This window comes from Leopardus geoffroyi, chromosome E1, assembly GCF_018350155.1.
Source record: "Leopardus geoffroyi isolate Oge1 chromosome E1, O.geoffroyi_Oge1_pat1.0, whole genome shotgun sequence".
Lineage (NCBI taxonomy): Eukaryota > Metazoa > Chordata > Mammalia > Carnivora > Felidae > Leopardus > Leopardus geoffroyi.
This window is the reverse complement of record NC_059330.1, coordinates 2,191,998-2,211,840: the sequence shown is the minus strand read 5'-3', so window position 1 is coordinate 2,211,840 and position 19,843 is coordinate 2,191,998. Positions and strand designations below refer to the sequence as shown.

Genomic DNA, 19,843 nt, shown 5'->3' with positions numbered 1-19,843 from the left:
ATGGGACAGGCAAGTAAAATGAGGGAAGTCGTGGGTCAGGTGGGTGGGGGCTTTGAAGAATTCTGGTACAAATAACCTTGACCAGACCAGGCAGCCGCTAACCCTCAGGTTGCTGCCAACAGGGGAGTCAGGCCTGGTGTTACCGTACTTTTAATTTCCCTCCCCCAAGGGAAGCCGGAAATCCAAATTTCTCTGTGCACTATCCAAACTTTTAAAGTAGCGAACTCACACTGAAACCTGTGAGGTCAACAACACAGGTCAAACGAAACACACCAGTTGGCAACCTCTGATGTCTGCTGTATCGTGCGTTTGCTCCCATCTTGTCACATGACCCTCAGACTAAGGGAGTAGGTCCTGTCATTCGCCTCATTTTACAGATGTGGAAACTTAGGCCCAGAGCAGTTCAATAGCTTAGCTTATCCAAAGTTTGAGCACCAAAGCTGAAACCTGAAGGAAGGATTTTAAAGGGCTCTTTCCCCCCCCCCCTTATTACAAATGCATCCTTTTAGACATAACCTTTTTTTTTTTTATCCTAAAGATAATACTTATTACAAAAAAATAAGTTACAGAAAGGTGAAAACAAAGATCACTAGTCTCAACATGCAAACATAAGCACTATTATTTGGTGCATTTCCTTCCAGGAAAAAACAACAACAACAACAAAACCCCTATTCACTCAACAGACGTTAAGCACCTACAATCCTATAGGTCAGGACCTGTGCTAGGAGCTGGGGCTATTACAGTGAACAAGGCACAGTTCCTGCCCTCAAAAGGCTTACAGTCTAGTTCTTGTTCTTTGTTCCATTATACTGGGAAGCTAGTGTTGCTATCCAAAGGAACTTCTACAAGAAACCAAAGACTAAATAAACTGATAGTGCGTGTCTAGCGGGGCCCAAGGCTTCAGTCGGCCCCGTCCCACTTCGGCTCGCTCCCCATAAAGGCAATGACCTGGGAGGGCCGGATTCCTAGTGGAGTCGAGAGGCAGAAAGGGATAGGACTCGAGAGTACCACCGGACTCTCAATGCAGCCCGCAGAGGACCTGGGTCTTGGCCCTCTGTCCTCAAGGAAAGGGGTCGGCAGGGGGCAAGTGGTACGAGGCATCCAGGAAGATGACGAGGGTCCCAACGCTCGTGAAGATGATGAAGGTCCAGAGGAAAAGGCGATCCACTACCATGGCCACAAATTGCCAGTCTTCCTTCAGCTGGGGGTAGGCAGAGTAAACTGTTCCTGAGCTGCAGACCCCCAGGGAAGGTCTGCCCGCTACCCTTACCCTGTCCTACGAGCTCTGAGACAGGGGCGGGCCGTGGGACAGAGGAAAGCGAAACTGCGGGCGATGGATGGAGTGAAGAGCCAGTCGGAAAACAGGGGGCGGAACCAAAGGAGGCAAGCTTCCAATCAGAAACCAAACCGAGTGCTAGGGGCGGAGCCTGGATTGGCGGGTGGAGCCAAGGCCACCCAGGCCCTGCCCTGCTCCACCCTCATTGGACTTACCGCGTCGTGGTCCTCCTGTTCCTGCAGCTGTCGAGCGATGTAGCTGATCGAGGAAACGACCTCCCGCAGCTCGGGAGGCAGGCCCACAGCCCGGTTTGGGCCATCGATAAATCGCCGCAGGTCCGGGGCAGACAGTTCAGGCTGGAACCTGGAAGAGGCGGGACAGTTTGGCCACGCTCTAGGCTCCATCCCAATTCCCTCCTCCAACATTCTTGTCAGTTTTCGAAACGTGAGAGGGCCCTCTAGGCTCTCCCCGTCAGCGACGACCTCTCCAGTCTTCCGCAATTCCTCCCATCCCTCTACGCTTTAGTTTCCGCCTTTCCGCAAAGTAGGCGGCAGAAGGGGTACTACACTTCCCATGATGCTCAAGGGCATCTTCCGGGACCTTAAGCCGCCTGCCTCTGCACAGCCTTCTGGGAACGGTAGTTCACGCTCTCCCTTCCTTGTAGGCGACGGAGAGTAGGTACTACCTGTTGGGTTTGGGGAAGAGAAAATCGTTCGGTGGCTTCCGGATGAAATATTCATCTGTTCCTCGACCCCAGCCACTTGCTGGAGAGTCCCTGAGGGCTACAGGAGGTGGCTCCGGCATCAGGTCTCTCTCAGGTTTGGGCCTCTTCAGACCCAGGTATGGAGGGAGTTTGTGGATGAAGATCTGCTGAGTAGAAAGGCATATTGGTCGTGGGGGGCTTGGGGCGGGGGGCGCTCTCGTGCTTTCAGACGGGAAGGGAAGTAGCTCACCGTCCCCAACCACCTGCCCATCCCTGCGCATGCGTGCGCGCGTCCCCCAGCTGCACAGCGAGGAAGTGCAACCACACGGCCTTAACTTAAGTGGGTTGGAGGCATCCTGTCCCGAAAACAAAGTTCCGAGGGCTTCCACCCTGACAGGACCTGACCCCGAGGATGTTTCCCTGCGACCCAGGGATGGGCAGTATTGATGAAGCCAATATGGGATCTAGGACATGATAATGTCAGGAGGGTAAAATTGACTGTGCAACCTTTCAACACCCAACTGGCCTTGGCACTTGAACACTCTACCAGGGGTTGTAGTTATCGCTCAGGTCTGTGAAGTTGGTAGGAGAGAGGAGTGGCACCTGCACAAAAAGACGAATGCTAGGACTGAGAGTTAACACTGATTGGAGAAGGACATCTTACCTGACGGACCCAAATGGGCATTTGGTGGGTGTGGGGTGAGCGATGGTGCAGGTTGAGGACTACGACGCTAAGGATGACTGAGAAAGTGACGAGCACCATGGTGAACATGAGGTACTTGATGATGATGGGGACAGACAGGGAGGTCTCAGGAACTTTGTCTGCCAGCAGCAGCAGGAACACGGTCAGGGTCAGCAGGGCAAAGATCGAGAGCCCCATCTTCTCTCCTTGCGGGGCAGAGAGGAAGGTGGAAGGATTAGGCTTTGCCAGAAGGCGATTTCCATGGCATAATCAGTGACCATGTCTCCAGCCCACTCAAGGACAGGCTTGTGGAAGGGCCAACTGAAACCTAATCCCTTGACCACCCACCTTCCCACAGCCTTTCCCACTTCAGAAGTGACAAATCCAGCTTTTCTGTGGCTCTCAGCCCTGCTCAACTCTCCTCCCTCTCTCTTAACCCGTACCCAATCCATAGCAAACCCAACTGGTTTTCCTTTCAAAATATATCCATACAAAGTACCAATACCTCAGGTCTGAGTTATTATAAAGGCCTCCTTGGGGCGCCTGGGTGGCTCAGTTGGTTAAGCGTGCGACTTCTGCTGAGGTCATGATCTTACGGTTGGTGAGTTGGAGCCCCACCTGGGGCTCTCTGCTGTCAGCCCAGAGCCCGCTTCAGATCCTCAGTACCACCCCGCCCAGATCTCTGCTCCTCCCCCACTCACACGCACTGTTTCTCTCTCCTCAAAAATAAATAAACATTAAAAAATAAAGAAATTAAAAGAAAATAGAAGGCTTCCTCTTTGCTTCATTGTCTTTACCCCTGCTGACCGTTCTCAACAGAGCAGCCAGACTGATCCTGTTAAAATGGAAATCAGATACATCCCTTTCCTTCTCAGAACCTTCCAGTGGCTTCTCATCTTCTTCGGCATAAAAGCCAAAGTGTTTAGTATGGTTGACAAGGCCTTCTGCTAACTCTCTGACTTTATCTCCTACTCTTTTCCTTCTCGCTTACTTCATTCAGTCATTCTGGCTACTTCTCGAATACGCAAGGCTCACTCCCACTCCAGAGTCCGCATTCACTGCTAACTCCACCTGATACATTCTTCCCCCCAGATATCTGCCAGGGAACATTCTCTCAACCCCTTCACTCTTTGTTCAAATACTGATCCAATATTTCCTTTTTAGTGAGGCACTGGCTGACCATTCTATTCCTTAAGATTTTATTTTATTTCTTAGAGAGAGAGAGCACGAGCAGGGAAGAGACAGAGGCAGAGAGAGAGAGAGGGAGGGAGAGGGAGAGAGAGAGAGGGAGGGAGAAAATCGTAAGCAGGCCCCATGCTCAGCACCAAGAGCCTGCCATGGGGCTTGATCCCATGACCCTGGGATCATGACCTGAGCTGAAATCAAGAGGTGGTCCCTCATCTGACTGAGCCACCAAGGCGCCCCTTAAGATTTTAAGTAATCTCTACACCCCCCATGGGGTTTGAACTCACAACCCTGAGATCAAGAGTCACGTGCGATACCGACCGAGCCAGCCAGGCACCCCTGACCATTCTAGTTTAAATTACAACCCCCGCCCCCATTCTCATCCTCCCTAACCGCTTTTCCTACTTTATTTTCCTCTTTAGGACTTGTCCTCTCCCAGTATACACCCTAATAGATTTATTTATTTTGGTTGTTGGCTGTTTCCCCCACTAGACCATAAACTCCAGGAGGGCAGAGATGTTTGTCTCTTTTATTCACTGAGGTAGCCCCAGTGCCTCGCACGTTATAGATGCTCAACAAATATCATTGCACGAATGAATAGACCAACCCTTGTAGCTTTTTTTTTAAGGAACTAAATAGCAATTTGAAGGATCTAAAAATGAAACAAAGTATATAAGGATGTGCCAGGTGGCTGATTATTCTCGGGGCATACAACAGGCACCTCAAACTTCAAGGAAGGTATGGAAATAAATAACTTTTATGGTCTGCTCCTATAATACTGGGTTCCAAGATTTGCCCTGCTCAGGGAGGAAGTAGAAGTTACATTTGGAAGTGTGTTCTAGAGCTGGATCATTCTCCTTCTCTAGACGGAGAACTTGATGCCAGAGAGAAGGAAAGAGTGCTTTAAATACCAGAGTTGAGGATTTCTGTCTGTGAATCAGGCTGGCACCAACTCTCTCTGACTGCCTAATGTCAGGCAAATGACTTAAACTCTCTCAGCCTCTTTGTCTTCCTCCGTAAATTGGGAAGACAGTTCAGTTCTTATCTCACGGAGTTGTAAAGATGAGAATTGAATTAATATATGCAACGTGTTCATTATACTACTTCTAGCAAGGCTCAAAACTAGTAAAAATAATACTAATGCTCACACAGAACTTACTTGGTGCCGGGCACGGTTCTATTAACTCAATTCATCCTCAGAATAATCCTATCAGGTTGAGACAACAATTGTCCCCAATTCCAGATCAGGAAATTGAGACACAGAGAGAGGAAAGAATTTGCCCAAGGTTACTCTGCTGCCTCCTAGAGAAATGTCACTATTGTTTCCAAGGGGGATAGGAGGCCAAGGGACTCGTAGGTGTCTGGAAAAGAGGGGAGTGAGCTGGGGAGGATAGCAGGAATGGGAGAAGGATAAAGGAGAATTGTCTAATCCCAGGAGCTTGTTGGTCCCAAGAAGGAGATCCTAGGATTCTGAAAGGGAAGAGGCAGAAGTTACTGGATGGAGAGAAGTGGGGAGGTTGGCAGGGCCCTTCCCTCCCTTACCTGCATCTGGAGGCAGGTAGAAGACGAAGATGGCCAGGAGAGTGATGAGGATGCACGGGGCAATGACATTGACCAGGTAGAAGAGAGGCTTCCGACGAATGATGAGGTAGAAGGTGACTTCTTCCCGCTGTCCTTCCCCGCCTCCCCTCAGATCCGCCGGAGGCTGGATTAGCCGAGAAGGCTTGTGGATAATTTCCCATTGGCCATTCTCTGGGAGGAAGGAGAAGGGAAGAGAGAAGAACGGGACACAGATGTAGGACCTGACCTTACCGGTGCCAGATACGGCTTGATCTGCCACATCCTAACCCTCAGGTGGCTGATGTGATAAGGGGCTAGCTGTGGACACCGGGTTGGGCAGCCCATCCCTGATAAACGTGAACAACTCTCAGTTTTCCATATCTGCGAAACTTGTCTTGCTGACCCCACAGGGCTGTCCCGGGCATTGCTGATGGGGGTGGGGGGGTGGGGGGTGGAGAGGGGGCGGTATTTATCAGCCTGTTAGAAACCGGAAAGCATAAAGCCCATGGACGTGGGAGCCATGCCCGCTCACCAATGAAGGTCCCTTCATGAATGTACACTTCCTGCCGTTTCTGCTCGTCAGGACCCAACGCGGTCTGCAGGCTGACCTCTGAGCTGTCATAGCTGTAAGAACTGAACACCATGCTGCAGTTCTGCCAGTCGAAGGGGAAGTAGGTGACCTGGATGGGGGGGGGGGGAGTGATGTGGGGTGGGGGGTGTCACCAGGGCTGCCAGAGAACTGTTGCGGGGGGGGGGGGTGCTGGGGGAGTTGGAAGGTCACAGACGAATTGGAAGGTTATTAGGGGAGGCCTTGGCCAACGGAAGCGGGATCACTGAGAAAGACTGGAAGTCAGGGACAGTGACGGAAGGAGAAGAAACAACAGAAAATCGGGCCACCTGGGTGGCTCAGTCGGTTAGGTGTCTGACTTCAGCTCAGGTCACGATCACGTGGTTTGTGAGTTCCAGCCCTGCGGCAGGCTCTGTGCTGACAGCTCAGAGCCTGGGGCCTGCTTAGATTCGGTGTCTCCCTCTCTCTCTGCCCCTCCCCCGCTCACGCTCTGTCTCTCTCTGGCTCTCTCGCAAGAATAAATAAACATTAAAAAACACACACACACACAACAACGGAAAATCAGGAGGGCGGGAGAGATGTGAGGTTGAGGGCATATGGGAGGAGGGAGGGGCGTCAGCCTCTGGGGAGAAGCAAGGTTTCTGTGAGCCCTGAGCTTCCCAGGGGGAGCCCGGCCACCTCGATGCTGCAGCTGCTGCGGTAGAGGCCTGGAGGCTGCCAGCGCACGGAGCCGTCGGAGGACACAACCACGTTCAAGTCCAGAGCAACGCCAAAATTTCCGTCGTTGCTGCGGGTGAAGGGTCTTCTCAGCTGCCAGGATCAGGACCCCGCCCTCCGGAGACCCCGCCCACCTCCCGGTCTTTGGGAAGGCCCTACTTGTTTAGGAGCACCACGTCCGGTAGCCACACGGCTGCAGCCGCGATGCGCAGTGAATCGATGCCCTCGTGCTCCGCGGGGTCCCAGCTCAGCCTGTAGTCAGTCCACCCCTGTGGAAGCAGAGGCCGAGGGGCTGTCCGGGGCTGGAGGCTGGGAGGGGACTGAGGATGGCCGAAGGAAGCCCGGGAAGGGAGTGCCAGGGAGGGAAGCCGGCAGGCAGGGACTAGGGTTCTGGAAGTCGGGGTTCTGATCCCGGCTGCACCTTTACTGGCTGGGACCCCGTCGGCTAATTTCCCCCTCGCCCACTGAGCAGGTGGCACTAGCTAGCCACTGAAACAGTGTTTTTCAAACTACAGCTGGCGACCCTTCAGCGGGTCTGGAATCAAATAAGCGGCCCCCGGGGGCTTAGTTAAACGTCAATCTTTGGCTCAGGTCATGATCTCACAGTTCGTGAGTTCCAGCCCCGCGTCAGGCTCTGGGCTGACCGCTCAGAGCCTGGAGCCTGCTTCCGTTTCTGTGTCTCCCTCTGTCTCTCTGCCCCTCCCCTGCTTGTGCACACACACTCTCAAAAATAAAAAACTTGGTGTACCCAAAGTGTGAAAAAAATTAGAATATGGAATGCAACTGTCATAGTAAATATACGTATTGTTTCCTGAAGCTTCCCTTTGGGTCATGTGCTCCGAGGTCGTGATTCTTAGAAATAATACTCTTACTGAGCGGGACGTTGGAGGAAATTGTAAAGGCAGCGGGACGCCCTTTCCCACCCCACGGGGTCTCCGTACCAGGTCTAAGTACACCTTTGTGCTCATCTCTTCATCCTTCTCGTTCTAGAAGGGAAAAATTTCAAGGGTTGAGGTGACGTGAATAGAGAGCAACGAAGGGGCTCGGAGGGTCAAGCTCCCTCTGGAAACCCCTCTTTTTCCGGAGTCCCACTCTCTCGGGTCCAAGCCCTGCCTCCAAGATGCTGCCCTGGTTTGAGCCCCGCCTCTATCTCAGAAACTTCCGGCCGTCTACCCGGCCAGCCAATTCATCTACCAGTCCGCCCACCCCCGGCCCCGCCCACAGCCTGCAGTTCACCCAACCCTGCATCTCCGGCCGCTGTGGTCTCTTGACCCGGTCCCGCACCAAGCTCCGCCCCAGCCTGCGACCCCGCCTCCAGACCCGCCCCCCAGCCCGCCGTGGAGTCCCGGCTTCACTTCAGGATCCGCCCGCAGTCCGGCTCGCCGCCCTAGCCCGCCCCACCCCTGGCCTGTCCGGCGGCCACGCCCACAGCTTGTCCATTGGCCCGATTTCGACCCAATCTCGGCTCACGGCCTATCTCCCGGCCTGGCCACGCCCCCAGACGGCCCCGCCACGCCCCAGGCCACGCCCCCAGCCGTTCAGCAAGTCGGACCTCAAACCCCGGCGTGCGCCCTCACCAGGCTGATGAGCTGCGCCAGGCTGAGGCCAATGCTGACCCCGACACGGTCTCCCACCTCCCGCGCCGGCCGCACCGAGCTATCGTAGCCCGAGAAAAGCTTCTCGAGGAGCCGGCCCTCCGCCTCCGAGCCATGGGCGCCTGGAAGAGGAGGGCACTGAGTGAAGCCACCGTGCCCTGCCACGACCCCTGGTCCTGTCACTGCTCCTCTGAGGCCCGCACTTACCCGGGGCGAGCGGCGCCCCCAGCGCCCCCAGCAGCAGCAGCAGCAGCGCCCCTGAGGTCATAGCCCGGCCGCGTAGCTCAGTGACTTCGCTCCGTTCGCCAGCGCAGGGGAAGTGACGAGGCGCCCAGGAATGTGCACCTGTTGTTGGGGGGCAGCCGCCAGCCCACCCGCCCCGCCCCTGGGACTTGGTCCCGCCCCAAGCAACTGCCAATGTCCGCCACCCACAGATGACAGACAACGTGTAAATCGTTGTACAAATCGTCTTTAATTGAGAAAGCATGGAGTGGAGACCCTGTCCCCTGGGAGCAGAGCCAGGAGACGGGTGGAGCCTGAGCGGGGTCTGTGTGGGTGAGGGGAATATGCGCCCCTCTTGCAACAAGCCAGAAATAGAGCCTGAGGAAAAGTGACCAGCCTCTGAGCCCCAGCCCCTCCCTTTAGGGCCCTCTCCTCTACCCTGCCCAGGTCCGAGGGTACTCAGAGTGTCCCTCCTAGTCACTGGTGGCTTCCTGGTCTTTTCCAGGCCTGCCCCAAGCTCTCCACGCTTTTTTGGGAAAATCTAGTCAGGCCCTTTTTGGGTACCTACAACTTAGCTGAGGTTATAAGCTGTAAGTTAAGCAAGTTCTAGTCAGTTAGAAGCTCTGGGGGTATATGAGGTCTAGAGCCCCGAGAGGCCCTCGCCCTCCTTGGCCTGATTTGTAGGGGAGTGGGGTGGAACTTATTGCTGAACTGGGGTCTCTGCACTGGGGGATCAAGGTTGTGTCCCTCCTCTTATCCTTTTTATTCTAGACTCATTACCCTGAAGACCTCAGCTTTAAAGGGGACCTGGGAGGAATTCCTGCTGAGGTAGCTAAGTGTTCATGTCCCCCCCCAACCCAAGCACAGCCGAAACATGCCATGGTTGTGGCCCCCTGCCCATCCCAACCTCCCTACTATGAGCCAAGGATTCCTGCCCAAACTCCTCTGCCCTTCCTCAGACTCTGTTTCCCCGGCGGGACCCCAGCTGAGTTGCAGGAGCTAGAAACTGCATGTATAAATAAGGTTAGCATTCTATAGGAAGAATCAGATTTTTAGAAAACCTAGGAAAAACAAGAAGTGTTTCTTGATTCACCAAGAAACGCATTACTAGAGAAGGTAGGAGGATGGGTCTAGAGCTTCCTCTATACGAGCATTAATATGGCTATTCAGGCCTCGTTTCCATCCTGGAGGAAAGGGCTGAGTCCTGGTCTACGTCCTAGAGCCGAGATTCAGGAGGAAGTATGGCTCCGTATGTGTCTAGAACACCATGCTCTAGCAGTGGGTGTCTTTGGGATAAGAAAGTTAAAAGTGTGGTGTTCTGGGACCGGTCCTAGTTCAGGCCAAGGCCAGCAGCCGGACAGGGCTCATACCCAGCCCCTCTCTACCTGGAAACCGGGGGGTCCATCTCGGTCAAGGACAGAAGCCTGATGGATCCAGAACAGAGCCTGGCAGCATGCCAGCATTCCAGCCCAGAGCCTGAGTGCAAAAAGGGCCCTGGCTAGGGTGCCTGGTGTTCCAGAACCTGTCCAGAACAAGGCAGAAGGTGGAGGAGGGAAAAAAAGGAAACTGATCCTGAGCTCCAGTAGACCTATAAATCTATGGTTCAGTGGCAATGAAAAGGGCATAGGGCTCCAGGAACTGGCCGAGCCCCGGGGTGGGGAATATTTATGTCCTGGTTCTGTCATTTTGGGAACCCGGGCGCCTTCTTGGGAAAAGGCTTTGCAGGGCTGTGAGTGTGGAAGGAAAGAAGGGATCAGCCAGGACCACTGTCAGCCTCCCCCTCTCTGAACTCCCAGGCCCGAGGAGCAGGGAAGCCTGGGGAGTCACAACCAGCCCCTTGGCTCCCTCAGGATCCAGCACCTGGTGGGACCTGGCTGCTCAGGGCATGAGTGTGGCGGCACGGGTGGGGGCGGGGCCGGGAGCAGGGCTGGGAGACAGGCTGTGGCTGTGGCTGGCTCCGTGCAAGTGCCAGGAGCCTCCAGTCCACGGACTACATTTCAGGGGGCAGGGGGACTGGAAGGGGAGGTCTCAGGGACACTGTGGAGAGATGGCTCCCGGTACATGGCCACTGTGAAGGGGAGAGAGAGGAGCAGGAAGGAGAATTAGGCACGGAGAGACGTGGGAAGAATCAGCTTTGAAAGGGCTCCCATCCCCTACACCCATCCTCTGGGAATCCCAACCCACAGGAGAGGGGCTCCCCAAAGTCCCGGGGGCCAGGGCCGGAGCCTTCCTGGTTTGACCCCTCATAACAGGTGTCCTCTTTAACACTCGTAGTACCTTAGCTGTGTGTCACTCGATGTTCACATCGAGGCCAGCACCCTCCCCCCCGACGTCCTTTCCTTGAGTCCGTCCATACTCACCTTCCAGGAGCTTGGGCACAAAGTGGGCCGCTGCCTTGGTCTTCTTGACTCGATTTCCCTTCATGACTCGGCCCTCCTTGTCCAGGCCCAGGTACCAGGCCCGGCCAGAGCGGCGCTGGCGATAGAGAGCAGAGGCGTACAGGACGTAGTAATTCTCGAAGACGCATTCCTTAAAGCGACACTCAGCTGTGAAATGCGGCTGACAAGACAAAGAGCCAGAAAGGCACACAGAGACAGAGACGAAAAGACTTATCACTGGACAGAAGGGAGCCCTGAGAAGAAGCAGCCAGGGGGCGCCTGGGTGGCTCGGTCGGTTGAGCGTCCCGCTTTGGCTCAGGTCATGATCTCACAGCTCGCGATTTCGAGCCCCACGTCGGGCTCTGTGCAGACAGCTCGGAGCCTGGAGCCTGCTTTGGATTCTGCGTCTCCCTCTCTCTCTCTCTCTCTGCCCCTCCCCTGCTCTCTCTAAAATAAATAAACTTAAAAAAAACAAAAAGAACCAGTCAGGATACAACCCCTGCGTTTTGGGCTGGAGGGCCAACTTCTTTTCAACGTTTATTTATTTTTGGGGGGACAGAGAGAGACAGAGCATGAACGGGGGAGGGGCAGAGAGAGAGGGAGACACAGAATGGGAAACAGGCTCCAGGCTCTGAGCCATCAGCCCAGAGCCCGACGCGGGGCTCGAACTCACAGACCGCGAGATCGTGACCTGGCTGAAGTCGGACGCTTAACCGACTGCGCCACCCAGGCGCCCCTGGAGGGCCAGCTTCTTACTCCGTGCAGAAACTAGGAGAAAGGGGGAACGAGGGAGCATCTGGTCAGCACCCCCCCCCCCAGGAGGTGGGGGTGGGGCCTGGAATAAGGAGATACCTGCTCTCTACTCTCCTTCCAGCCTCTCTTGCCAGCCCCTCTCCGGGCTGAGTCTGGCGAAGTTCAGTAACCATGAAATCTGGAGGGAGTAGGATGTGCAGGAGTTCCAAAAGGCCGGAAGAGTTGGCCAAAGAGCCTGGTGGTTCTTGGGGGGCTACGCAGGCAGCAGGGATGGGAGGGACCCTAGCGGAGGTGCTGTGCGGCGGGCAATAACAGCACATCAGCAAGAGCTGGAGGGAGAGGGAGTCCTAGCGGTAGTTTAGGCTGTAGCTGGGGAGCCCTGGCAGGGGCAGCGATCCCCTGGCCACTCGGCCTCAGTGTCTCACCGAGCTGTAGAGCAGCCCCTCGGCATTCATGGCCATGTAGTGACCCAGCTTGGCACTCTGGATGGTGACCACACGGAGCCCCACGGGGATCAGGTTGAAGTGGGCTGGGGGTGGAGAGAGGGGGCATCAGTGTCCCGAGCCTCAGACCCCCATCCTGGCTCCCCTGCTTCCCTTGGTGGTGGTGGGGGGGGGGGGGTGTCAAAGAGCCAGACGGAGAATGACAGCACTTGAAGCAGGCACAGGATGGCCACCTCCTAGCCCCGCTCTCCCCTCCCCTCCCACCCAGCAGCTGGCTTCCTCTCTCACTGAAAGAGCTGGTGTCCTCTGGGGTGCCCTGGATGGTCCCGTCAGGATTCGCCTGGAGGTAGAAACCCTGGCGGCAGAACAATTTGGTGACGATGCCTTTGAGCTGAGGCTCTGGAGAGAGAGACATTCATCTTTGAAAATGACATCTCTGTTCCCAGAAACATTCCTACACTTGGCGGGATCAGAGGAGAGAACCATGGAGGGGAGGACGCAGGTCCCAGGGCCCCAGCCCTCAGCCCCTCTAAGCTCGCTCTCAGCCACCTCTCTTTGACTCGGGAGGAAGCTGGGGGGTGGGGCCCTTCTGCTTCCTCTAACCCCCAGCTTTCTGTTTAATTTATTGAAATTTATTTAAATGGCTTAATTCCTACCCTACAGCTCAACCACCAGTGGGGGAGGGGAGAAGAGTTGGAAAAGGAAGGGGAGATCCATCCAAAGGCAGAAGGCGGAGGGCGCCAGGCTGGACCGCTGAAGGGGCAGTGTGCTTGCGGCCGTGGGGGGCGGCCAGGTGACCACGGGGTAGGGGCGCCCCCTCGGGAGTGGGGGTGGGGCTGGGGCTGACGCTGACTCAGCACCTGCTGCTGCGGCTGCCGCTCGCTTGGCGCTGGGCCTTGCCTTGGCCCAGTGCCGGCCTGTCTGACACTGACCCATCTGTCTGTCTGTCTGTCTGTCTGTCTGTCAGTCTGCTGGCTCGCGGGGGGCCCAGCCCTCCCCGAGGCTCAGCCTCTCCCTTTCAGCCAGGTAACCCGCCTGAGGTGGGGGACGTGCGGTACCAAAGCGAGGAAACCGGAGAAGGGGGCCCGGGAGCTGGCGAGGCAGGCTGAGTCACGTGGGGGCCGGGTCCCACTCAGAGGGTGGGCTGCGGACCGTACCAAGCGGAGGGCCGGCGGCGGGGGGAGGAGGGCACGAGGGGGCTGCCCCTGGGGGAGCCGGGAGCCGGCGGGAGCGGGGCCAGAGGGCCTCCTGCCAGCCGAGCCTGGACGGGGACCACGCGCTAACCCTCACAACTCTCCTTCCCCCGTCGCTTGCGCTCGGCCGACTTCCCTGTACCCCCTTGTAGGTGGTACGACCCCCCAGTCTCCCAGCGGGTGTCCAGCCCTGTACTGGGTCGGGGCTGCTCGCGCCGGAGGGTCCCCCGATCGTGTGGGAGCCCCCTTCGGAGTCGCGTAGGGGGTAATGGGGGGGGGGTGGCCGGCTCCCCTCTCGAAGCGCAGGTCACAGAGGCGGGCGCACAGAGGGGCGGGCTGGCGAGGTAGCTGCAAGGACACCCGGGGGAGAGCTGGGGAGATTGGCGCCGCGCCAAGCAGGCTCGGCCAGCGGGAACCGAGCCAAGGCGTGGAGGGGCGGGAGAACCGGGGCGGGGGCGGGGCTGCCAGAGCTGCAGAAACCCTCGGGGTGACCCAGGCGTCCGGAACCCCCAGGCCCCTGCGCTCGGGATTGAAAGAATCGCGAGAGCCGGCACGTAGGCGGCGGACGGTGGGGGTGGGGACTCCTGTGTTGGGGGGGGGGAGGAGTGGGGGGCCGAGCCGGAGCCGCGAGGCTTCGGAGCGCCAGACCTAGCCCCTCAAGCCTTCCCCTTGCCCTCGACAGCAAGGAGACTCGGGGGTATGGGCAAAAGAGAAGGGAAACTGAGGCACGATCTGGCAGGAGCTGTGTCGTCCTGGCCCACCCCACCTCTCACTTTCGGGGAGCCCCCCTCAGTCGGGCCCCATCCTTCGGCGTCCCTGGCCTCAACCTCCCAGACCCGGAGACCCCGCTCCAGCCACTCACCAGGGCCGCGGTCCGGCCGCGCGGGCCGCCCCCCGCACAGTCGCACCTTGGACAGAAGGATGACGAGCTGCTTCTGGCAAAGGGACTTGGTGCCGCGGGGACACACGCGCCGCTGCGCCGACACCGGCCGGCTGCCCCCGGGCTCGCGGACCTCCCGCTTCTGCCGGATCAGGCTACTGGCCAGCGCCGCCATGGCGCCCCGGGAGGAGACACCCCCAAACCGGCAGGCGCCCCCAGCGCGCTCACCGGGGCATGCTCTTGACGCTGGGGTCCCAACTCACCGCCCCACCCACTGGAGCTGAGGATAAGCCCCAGGGCCCCTGCCCCCCGCCGCCCCTCGGTCGCCAGCTCCCACCCTTGGGCCCCGTGCTAGCCCCACTGGACCCAGCAGCCTATGTATCTCTGTTGACCCCACCCTCGACTTTTGCCCCCTACTGAAAACTACCTCCTTTCCCTGTTCTCCGGTGTCCCTGTCCCCTCTTCCCTTAGCCCAAAGTCAAGACCCTCAAAATTTCCAAGATGTGGTTGCAATACCCCCAAGCACCTTTCCACCCTATTTTGGGGACCCGCACTCCTGCCAAACCCACCCTTGTAATCTAAAGGGTGTGGGTCCTTAGCTTTGACTCATCCCTACTGGGGCACTGCCAATGTCAGGGAGGAACCCAACCTTGGTGTCTTTGCCACCTTCTAAGTGGGTCCCCCACTTTTTTTCCCTGAAGTCCCCCAAAACTATGGGAAAGCCCAGGCTGTCCCCGGCTCAGCGATTAGGGGTTCCCCGACCCTGTCTCTGGGCAATACCTTTTTTTCACATGGTTCCCAGCTGCTGAACCCCCTTCCTCACCTTGTTACCCCCCACTCCTTTTGAAGTCACCTCCAAATCCACCCTTCCTAGTGGGTTCACCAGGTAGGTGGTTGTCTGGAGGGCCTCTGTCACCTGGCGACAAGGAGCATCCTTTGTTTCCCGCCCCCCCCCCCGGGTTGCCCCTTAATTTCCTCGGGGACAGCTGGTGCTTGTTTAGATCCCACGCCCTCCAATCCAACCAGCCCCCCGAGAGGCGTGCACCCACGTTATCACCAGTCCCCGAATGTGAACAGGCTCCCTACAAGTCAGGGCGCGTCAGAGCTTTCTGCGACAGGGCTTCCCCGGGACAGCCTATAGCACCCTCTTCCTTCCCCGACGCCCCTCAACCTGTCCTGTCTTGTTGATCCGGCGACGGGTGGCTCTGGCTCCGGTTCCAGGCTCCTCCCTCCCTGTTCCTCGCGAGCCGAGCCTCCCTCCACGCCGGGCTAGGCGCCCCGGACCCCCAGGAAGGAGGGAGGGTGTCTCCGCAGAGCGCCCTGGTCCGGCGAAGTCAGAGCCCCGGGCCTGGCGGCTGGACCCAGCAGAGCAGCGGCGGCGGCGGCGGCGGCGGCAGCGGCAGTGGGGAGCTGAGGCAGCGGCGGCGACAGCGGCTCCCCCTCCTCCGAGAGCCGGCCCGGGGGCGGGGCAGGGGGCGGAGACGCCGGGAAGGAGGAGGGGGGGTGAAGCCGGGCGGGAGGAACCCCGGGGTTCCTCGGAGGCAGGGAGTGGGGACGGTCTCAGAGGCAGGCGGAGCCGAGGCAAGGCCGCACGTCTTGGGGTTCAGAGGAGGAGGGGCAAGGAGGCGACTCCACTGAGCGGATCCCTGGATGGGAGGAGAGGTTGGGCTTAAGATGGATGGAATGGCGGACGCTGGGAGAATGGAGAAGGGGACCCTACTGCCCCGGATGGGAGGGCAGCACTGAAGGGGGAAAGTGGGGGAGAGTGGGTAGAGGTGGTGGTGAGGTCTAGCCTGGGGCCGAATCCGGCCTTCTTAATCTCCGATTTTGTGTGAGCCAGATTGGTCAGTCCCCGGTCTCCGTGCCTTCTTTCTGCGTTTTGTCAGCAATATGCCCCCCTCCCCCTTCCCTGTTGACTCCTAAGAGAAAAGACCATAAGAATTGGGGAAGATGGTTGCCGGAGGAAGCACCGGGCGGGGAGGGGTGCCGGCCACAGACCTGAGGAGCAGAGAGGCCAGAAGTGGGACGACCACAGGTCAGGGCCCGGGGACGGGGCAGGAGGGTGGGGAACGACCCGCGAGGAAGCCTTCTAGACTGATCTTCGGGCCCGGGACGCTCAGCCTGCCTTGCAGGCGAGGGGCCGGCGGCCGCCCACCACACCCCGCCAGCCAACAGAAGCACTTTCCACGCGGGTAGGAGCAGCGTCTTTAATGGGCCCCGCCTCCCACGCCAGCCAAGCCGCCCCCCTTGCGCGCAGCCTTGGCCTCCTCCACCGCGGCGCGCAGGGCCCGGGCAGGGTCCCCGCGGAGCCCGGCCAACGCCCCGAGCAGCCCAGCGGCGCCATCCCCCGCACGGAGCTTTCGGCCGCTCAGGAAATAGTGGGGCAGCGTCCCGGCCTCGAGCACACGGCCCAGCTCATCCAGCAGCCCGAGGCAGCAGGCGCCCGCGTTCTCCGGCCGCGCGAGATAGAGCGCGGGCAGCCGCTCGCACGCCCAGTAGAGCAACGTCCGCAGGAGGTAGGGCGCCGCGGCCCGGGTCCCGGCCACCAGCGGGCGCAGCAGCGCCTGGGCCGCCGCGTGCGCTTGCAGCAGCGGAGCGGGTATGCGCGCCTTGAGCGCCAGCTCCTGGCGGGCGAAGCAGAGCTGCCAGCCGGAGGCGCCTGGCTGCTCGCTGTGGCCGCCGGGCACCAGGTAGAAGGATGACGACTCGGAGGCCAGCGGGCCGGCCCACGAGTGGCTCCGAGCGCCCTCGGGCCAGCCGGCCACCGACACCACGGGAATCAGGTCGAAGAGCAGGAGGTGGCGCGGGGGCTCCGGCGTAGCCAGGAGGACGGTGGTGAACCCCGCGTGGCGGGCGGCGTGGACCAAGCGCGGGGCACCCGGGACCGGGAACAGGGACTCGGCGACCGCGGCCAGTGAGGCAAAGAACCACGCGGCCACCTGGGCGGGGCAAAGTGTGGGCCATGCCTCCCACCCCTCCGTCCGCTGCAGGCCTGGGCTAACGACGGCTGCTTTCGTGACGTCACCATTCAGGTTTTCCAGCGGGGTGGGAAAGCCAAGATCCACGATGCCTTGCCCAGGCGGCTCTTGCCCCGAAACGTCAGGAGGTGATTTTTCCAAAGCCTCGTTTGGATCAGCCTCAGTGACAGAACCGTGCGGCTGGTCCACGGAGCTTTGCCGGCTCTTGGGACTTCCTTCACTTTCGGTTCGGTGGGTGGAATCACATCCTCCTGGGACTGGAGGTCCTAGGCAATCTTGCCATGCCTCCCGGACCGAGGTCCCGCGTATGCGCTCTGGGAGGCACAGCCACGCGTAAGAGGAGTCCACGTCCAGTCGCAGCTCCTGCCCGGTGCCGTCTAGCGAAAACACGGGCACTAGGAGTGTAAAGCCGGCGTCGTAATGAGGTCCCCGGACGTAGGGACCCAAGGGTGCAGGTCCCAGATCCAGGGAGCCCTCGCGAATCCCGCCACGAAGCAGCAAGAGCTCCGCTTGGGGAGGAAAGCGGGGGTCCCGGCGGTGAATAAGACCTACAAGAAAAGACAGGATCGGGAGGGCACGACCCAAAACCGGGACGGGACGGGGCGGGGCGGGGCGGGACGGGACGGGGCGGGACTGAGAGCTGCGAGCACCCGAAGGCACGGAGTTACTTACCCAGCAAAGAGAAGACAAAGTCCTTGGCCCGGAGGAGGTCTGGCCCCGGCTTGGGCGCGTCACTCCAGCTTTCCTGCACACCCAGCTCCTGGATCAGCTGGGTTAGTTCCTGCAGCTGCGCCCCAGAGCAAAAGTCGATGTCCGTGAGCGGCCGGGCGGGGGCTGGGGGCGGCGGGCCCCACCAGGGCGCACTCCCCCAGACCGCGGAAGCCATGCAGCTCAATCGTTTGGGGCTAGGGGAAAACACGGACGGGAGGAAGCTTAGACGGGCCGTTCCTTTGCTGCCAAAAAGTCGCCCGCGTTCTTCTCGCTTCCCCAGGCCGAGCGAGCGAGCGAGTTCGTCAATGGGTCTGCAGATGGAGGGCTCTAAATTTAGTCTCGAAAACGAACCAGTAAATACCTCCTCCGGCGTTGCCCTTTTCTCACACGCTGGTCCCCGCCCCCGTGGAGCGGCTCACCTGACGCAGCAGGTAAAAAGTAGCCGTTAGGCCCCTCCTGCGGGATGAAATAGGCTCCGCCGCCGCCCCTTGTCTACCTCCACTCACCTATTTGGGAAGGGAAGAGGCTTGTGGCCTGCGGCTTCCCTCTCAGGGGCAGCTGCAAGGGCTGGGAAGGGAACGGATGGGAAGGTTCAACAGGTGTCTTCTTCCTGTAGCTCCCAGGGCCACGCCCCCCATTGCGACCACGCCCCCTTCTGGCGGCCGGCCTGGTGGTTCCGGGCCGGCCTCGCCTCCAGCCAGAGCTCCGTCACTCTTCCCTCTGCTGAGATCTCGCGCTGTCCTGGGGGTTGTAGTTTGTCTTCCGAGCTACCAGGGCGTTGGGGCCACGCCCCCACATCCTTTCCTGTTCCGCTGAAGTAGTGCCTGATGGAAGTTGTAGTTTCTATGGAGATCAACTGTTCGTGACTTTCGAGCCCAGGTCAGCCAGGCACAAAAAGATCCCGTGGGGTTGGGACAGAGGATGGATCTGAGCAGCAGATAATAGTGGGGGACACACCCCAGAGCCCGGGGAGAAATAGGGGTCTCCGCATCCCTTGTGTGAGTGGAGGAGCCCTAATCGCTTAGACCTAGGAGGGTTCGTCCATGCGATCCTAACTGCATTTTATTTTATTTTTTAAGTTTATTTTGAGAGAGAGAGAATCCCAAGCATTGTCGGTGAAGACCCCTCAATATGGGACCGGAACTCGCAAACCTCGAGATCGTGACCTGAGTGGATTGGCGTGCTTAGCCGACTGAGCTACCCAGGTGCCCCCCCATAACTGCATTTTAGAGAAGAGACTGCAGCCTACGAAGGTTGCCCATGATAGAGCTGAGCCAGAGGGGTGTCGGAAAGCGGCTCGCAGCTGGGTGGGGAGGCATCTCCTTGGAGTCAGGGGTAAGCAAGAACACACAGGAGGTGACCCAGGAATACACATCTGGCTCAGGGAAGGGACCTGCATATTAATGATGCCCACCTCAGACACGAGTGAGGGCAGGGAAAAAAAAAAAAAAAAAAAAAAAAAAAACCACTTTGACATCTGCCAGCTCGTGTATGTACATGGAAGAGTTATCAGGACCAAAAAATCAAGTCCAGAGGAAAATCCCAGCTGGGCTGGGGCAGGGCAAGGGGAAATTATCAAGAGAAGAAATGGCTTTCAGTTACCATGGCTATCAGAGGCACAGCTTAAGTCGGGGATGAGACTAGGAGCCAGAGCGAGAAGACAGAGCCACAGGAAACCAGGGACAGGCTCACAGCTCAGAGGGACCCATGGCTGGACCAGGTGCCCTCCCCTCTCCTCCCACCCTGGGGACTGGGTCTGAAGTGAGATAAGCCTGAGTCAATGGCAAGAGAATGAAGCAGAGACACCGAGAAAAATTATAGTGGCCTGTGGAGGGGACCTCTCAGAATCCAGAGCTCAATTTGGGGAGCCCAGAAATCAGGGGTTCCTAGTCATTGACAAAGAGAACCCTTCTCCCTCGGCCACCTCGAGCCCCAAAAAACAGCCCAGAACTGGGGAGACAGGTTCCCATATATCTGGCTGTGACCCAAGAGACCTGAT

At 58.5% G+C, this 19,843-nt stretch overlaps 3 protein-coding genes across 6 annotated transcripts; all 3 read right to left on the bottom strand.

The window, feature by feature from the left end:
* Positions 1 to 601: 601 nt before the first annotated feature.
* CHRNB1 (cholinergic receptor nicotinic beta 1 subunit) lies at positions 602 to 8,611 on the bottom strand. 2 transcript variants are annotated; one of them, XM_045490247.1, is made up of 11 exons: positions 8,494 to 8,611; positions 8,269 to 8,408; positions 7,633 to 7,677; positions 6,851 to 6,960; positions 6,653 to 6,761; positions 5,939 to 6,086; positions 5,389 to 5,598; positions 2,644 to 2,867; positions 1,962 to 2,143; positions 1,492 to 1,639; positions 602 to 1,201 (listed from the first exon to the last, which is right to left on the bottom strand). In XM_045490247.1, the coding sequence occupies exons 1-11, from the start codon at positions 8,552 to 8,554 to the stop codon at positions 1,061 to 1,063; spliced, it is 1,518 nt and encodes a 505-aa protein (XP_045346203.1). In that variant the 5' UTR covers positions 8,555 to 8,611; the 3' UTR covers positions 602 to 1,060. The 2 variants fall into 2 exon arrangements, with proteins under 2 accessions (XP_045346203.1, XP_045346204.1); XM_045490248.1 differs by lacking the exon at positions 8,269 to 8,408 and having other exon boundaries at positions 8,494 to 8,597.
* Positions 8,612 to 8,739: 128 nt separating this feature from the next.
* Positions 8,740 to 16,031, bottom strand: FGF11 (fibroblast growth factor 11). Of its 3 annotated transcripts, none has more exons than XM_045490272.1 (5): positions 14,138 to 16,031; positions 12,371 to 12,481; positions 12,065 to 12,168; positions 10,869 to 11,067; positions 8,740 to 10,576 (listed from the first exon to the last, which is right to left on the bottom strand). In XM_045490272.1, exons 1-5 carry the CDS (start codon positions 14,328 to 14,330, stop codon positions 10,506 to 10,508), a joined length of 678 nt encoding a protein of 225 aa, XP_045346228.1. In that variant the 5' UTR covers positions 14,331 to 16,031; the 3' UTR covers positions 8,740 to 10,505. The 3 variants fall into 3 exon arrangements, with proteins under 3 accessions (XP_045346228.1, XP_045346229.1, XP_045346230.1); XM_045490273.1 differs by having other exon boundaries at positions 12,371 to 12,437; positions 14,184 to 15,440; XM_045490274.1 differs by lacking the exon at positions 12,371 to 12,481 and having other exon boundaries at positions 14,138 to 15,440.
* A 317-nt stretch (positions 16,032 to 16,348) lies between these two features.
* On the bottom strand, positions 16,349 to 18,609 carry TMEM102 (transmembrane protein 102). The gene is made up of 3 exons (XM_045490246.1): positions 18,351 to 18,609; positions 17,806 to 18,038; positions 16,349 to 17,681 (listed from the first exon to the last, which is right to left on the bottom strand). Exons 2-3 carry the CDS (start codon positions 18,017 to 18,019, stop codon positions 16,363 to 16,365), a joined length of 1,533 nt encoding a protein of 510 aa, XP_045346202.1. The 5' UTR covers positions 18,020 to 18,038; positions 18,351 to 18,609; the 3' UTR covers positions 16,349 to 16,362.
* Between the last annotated feature and the right edge of the window lie 1,234 nt (positions 18,610 to 19,843).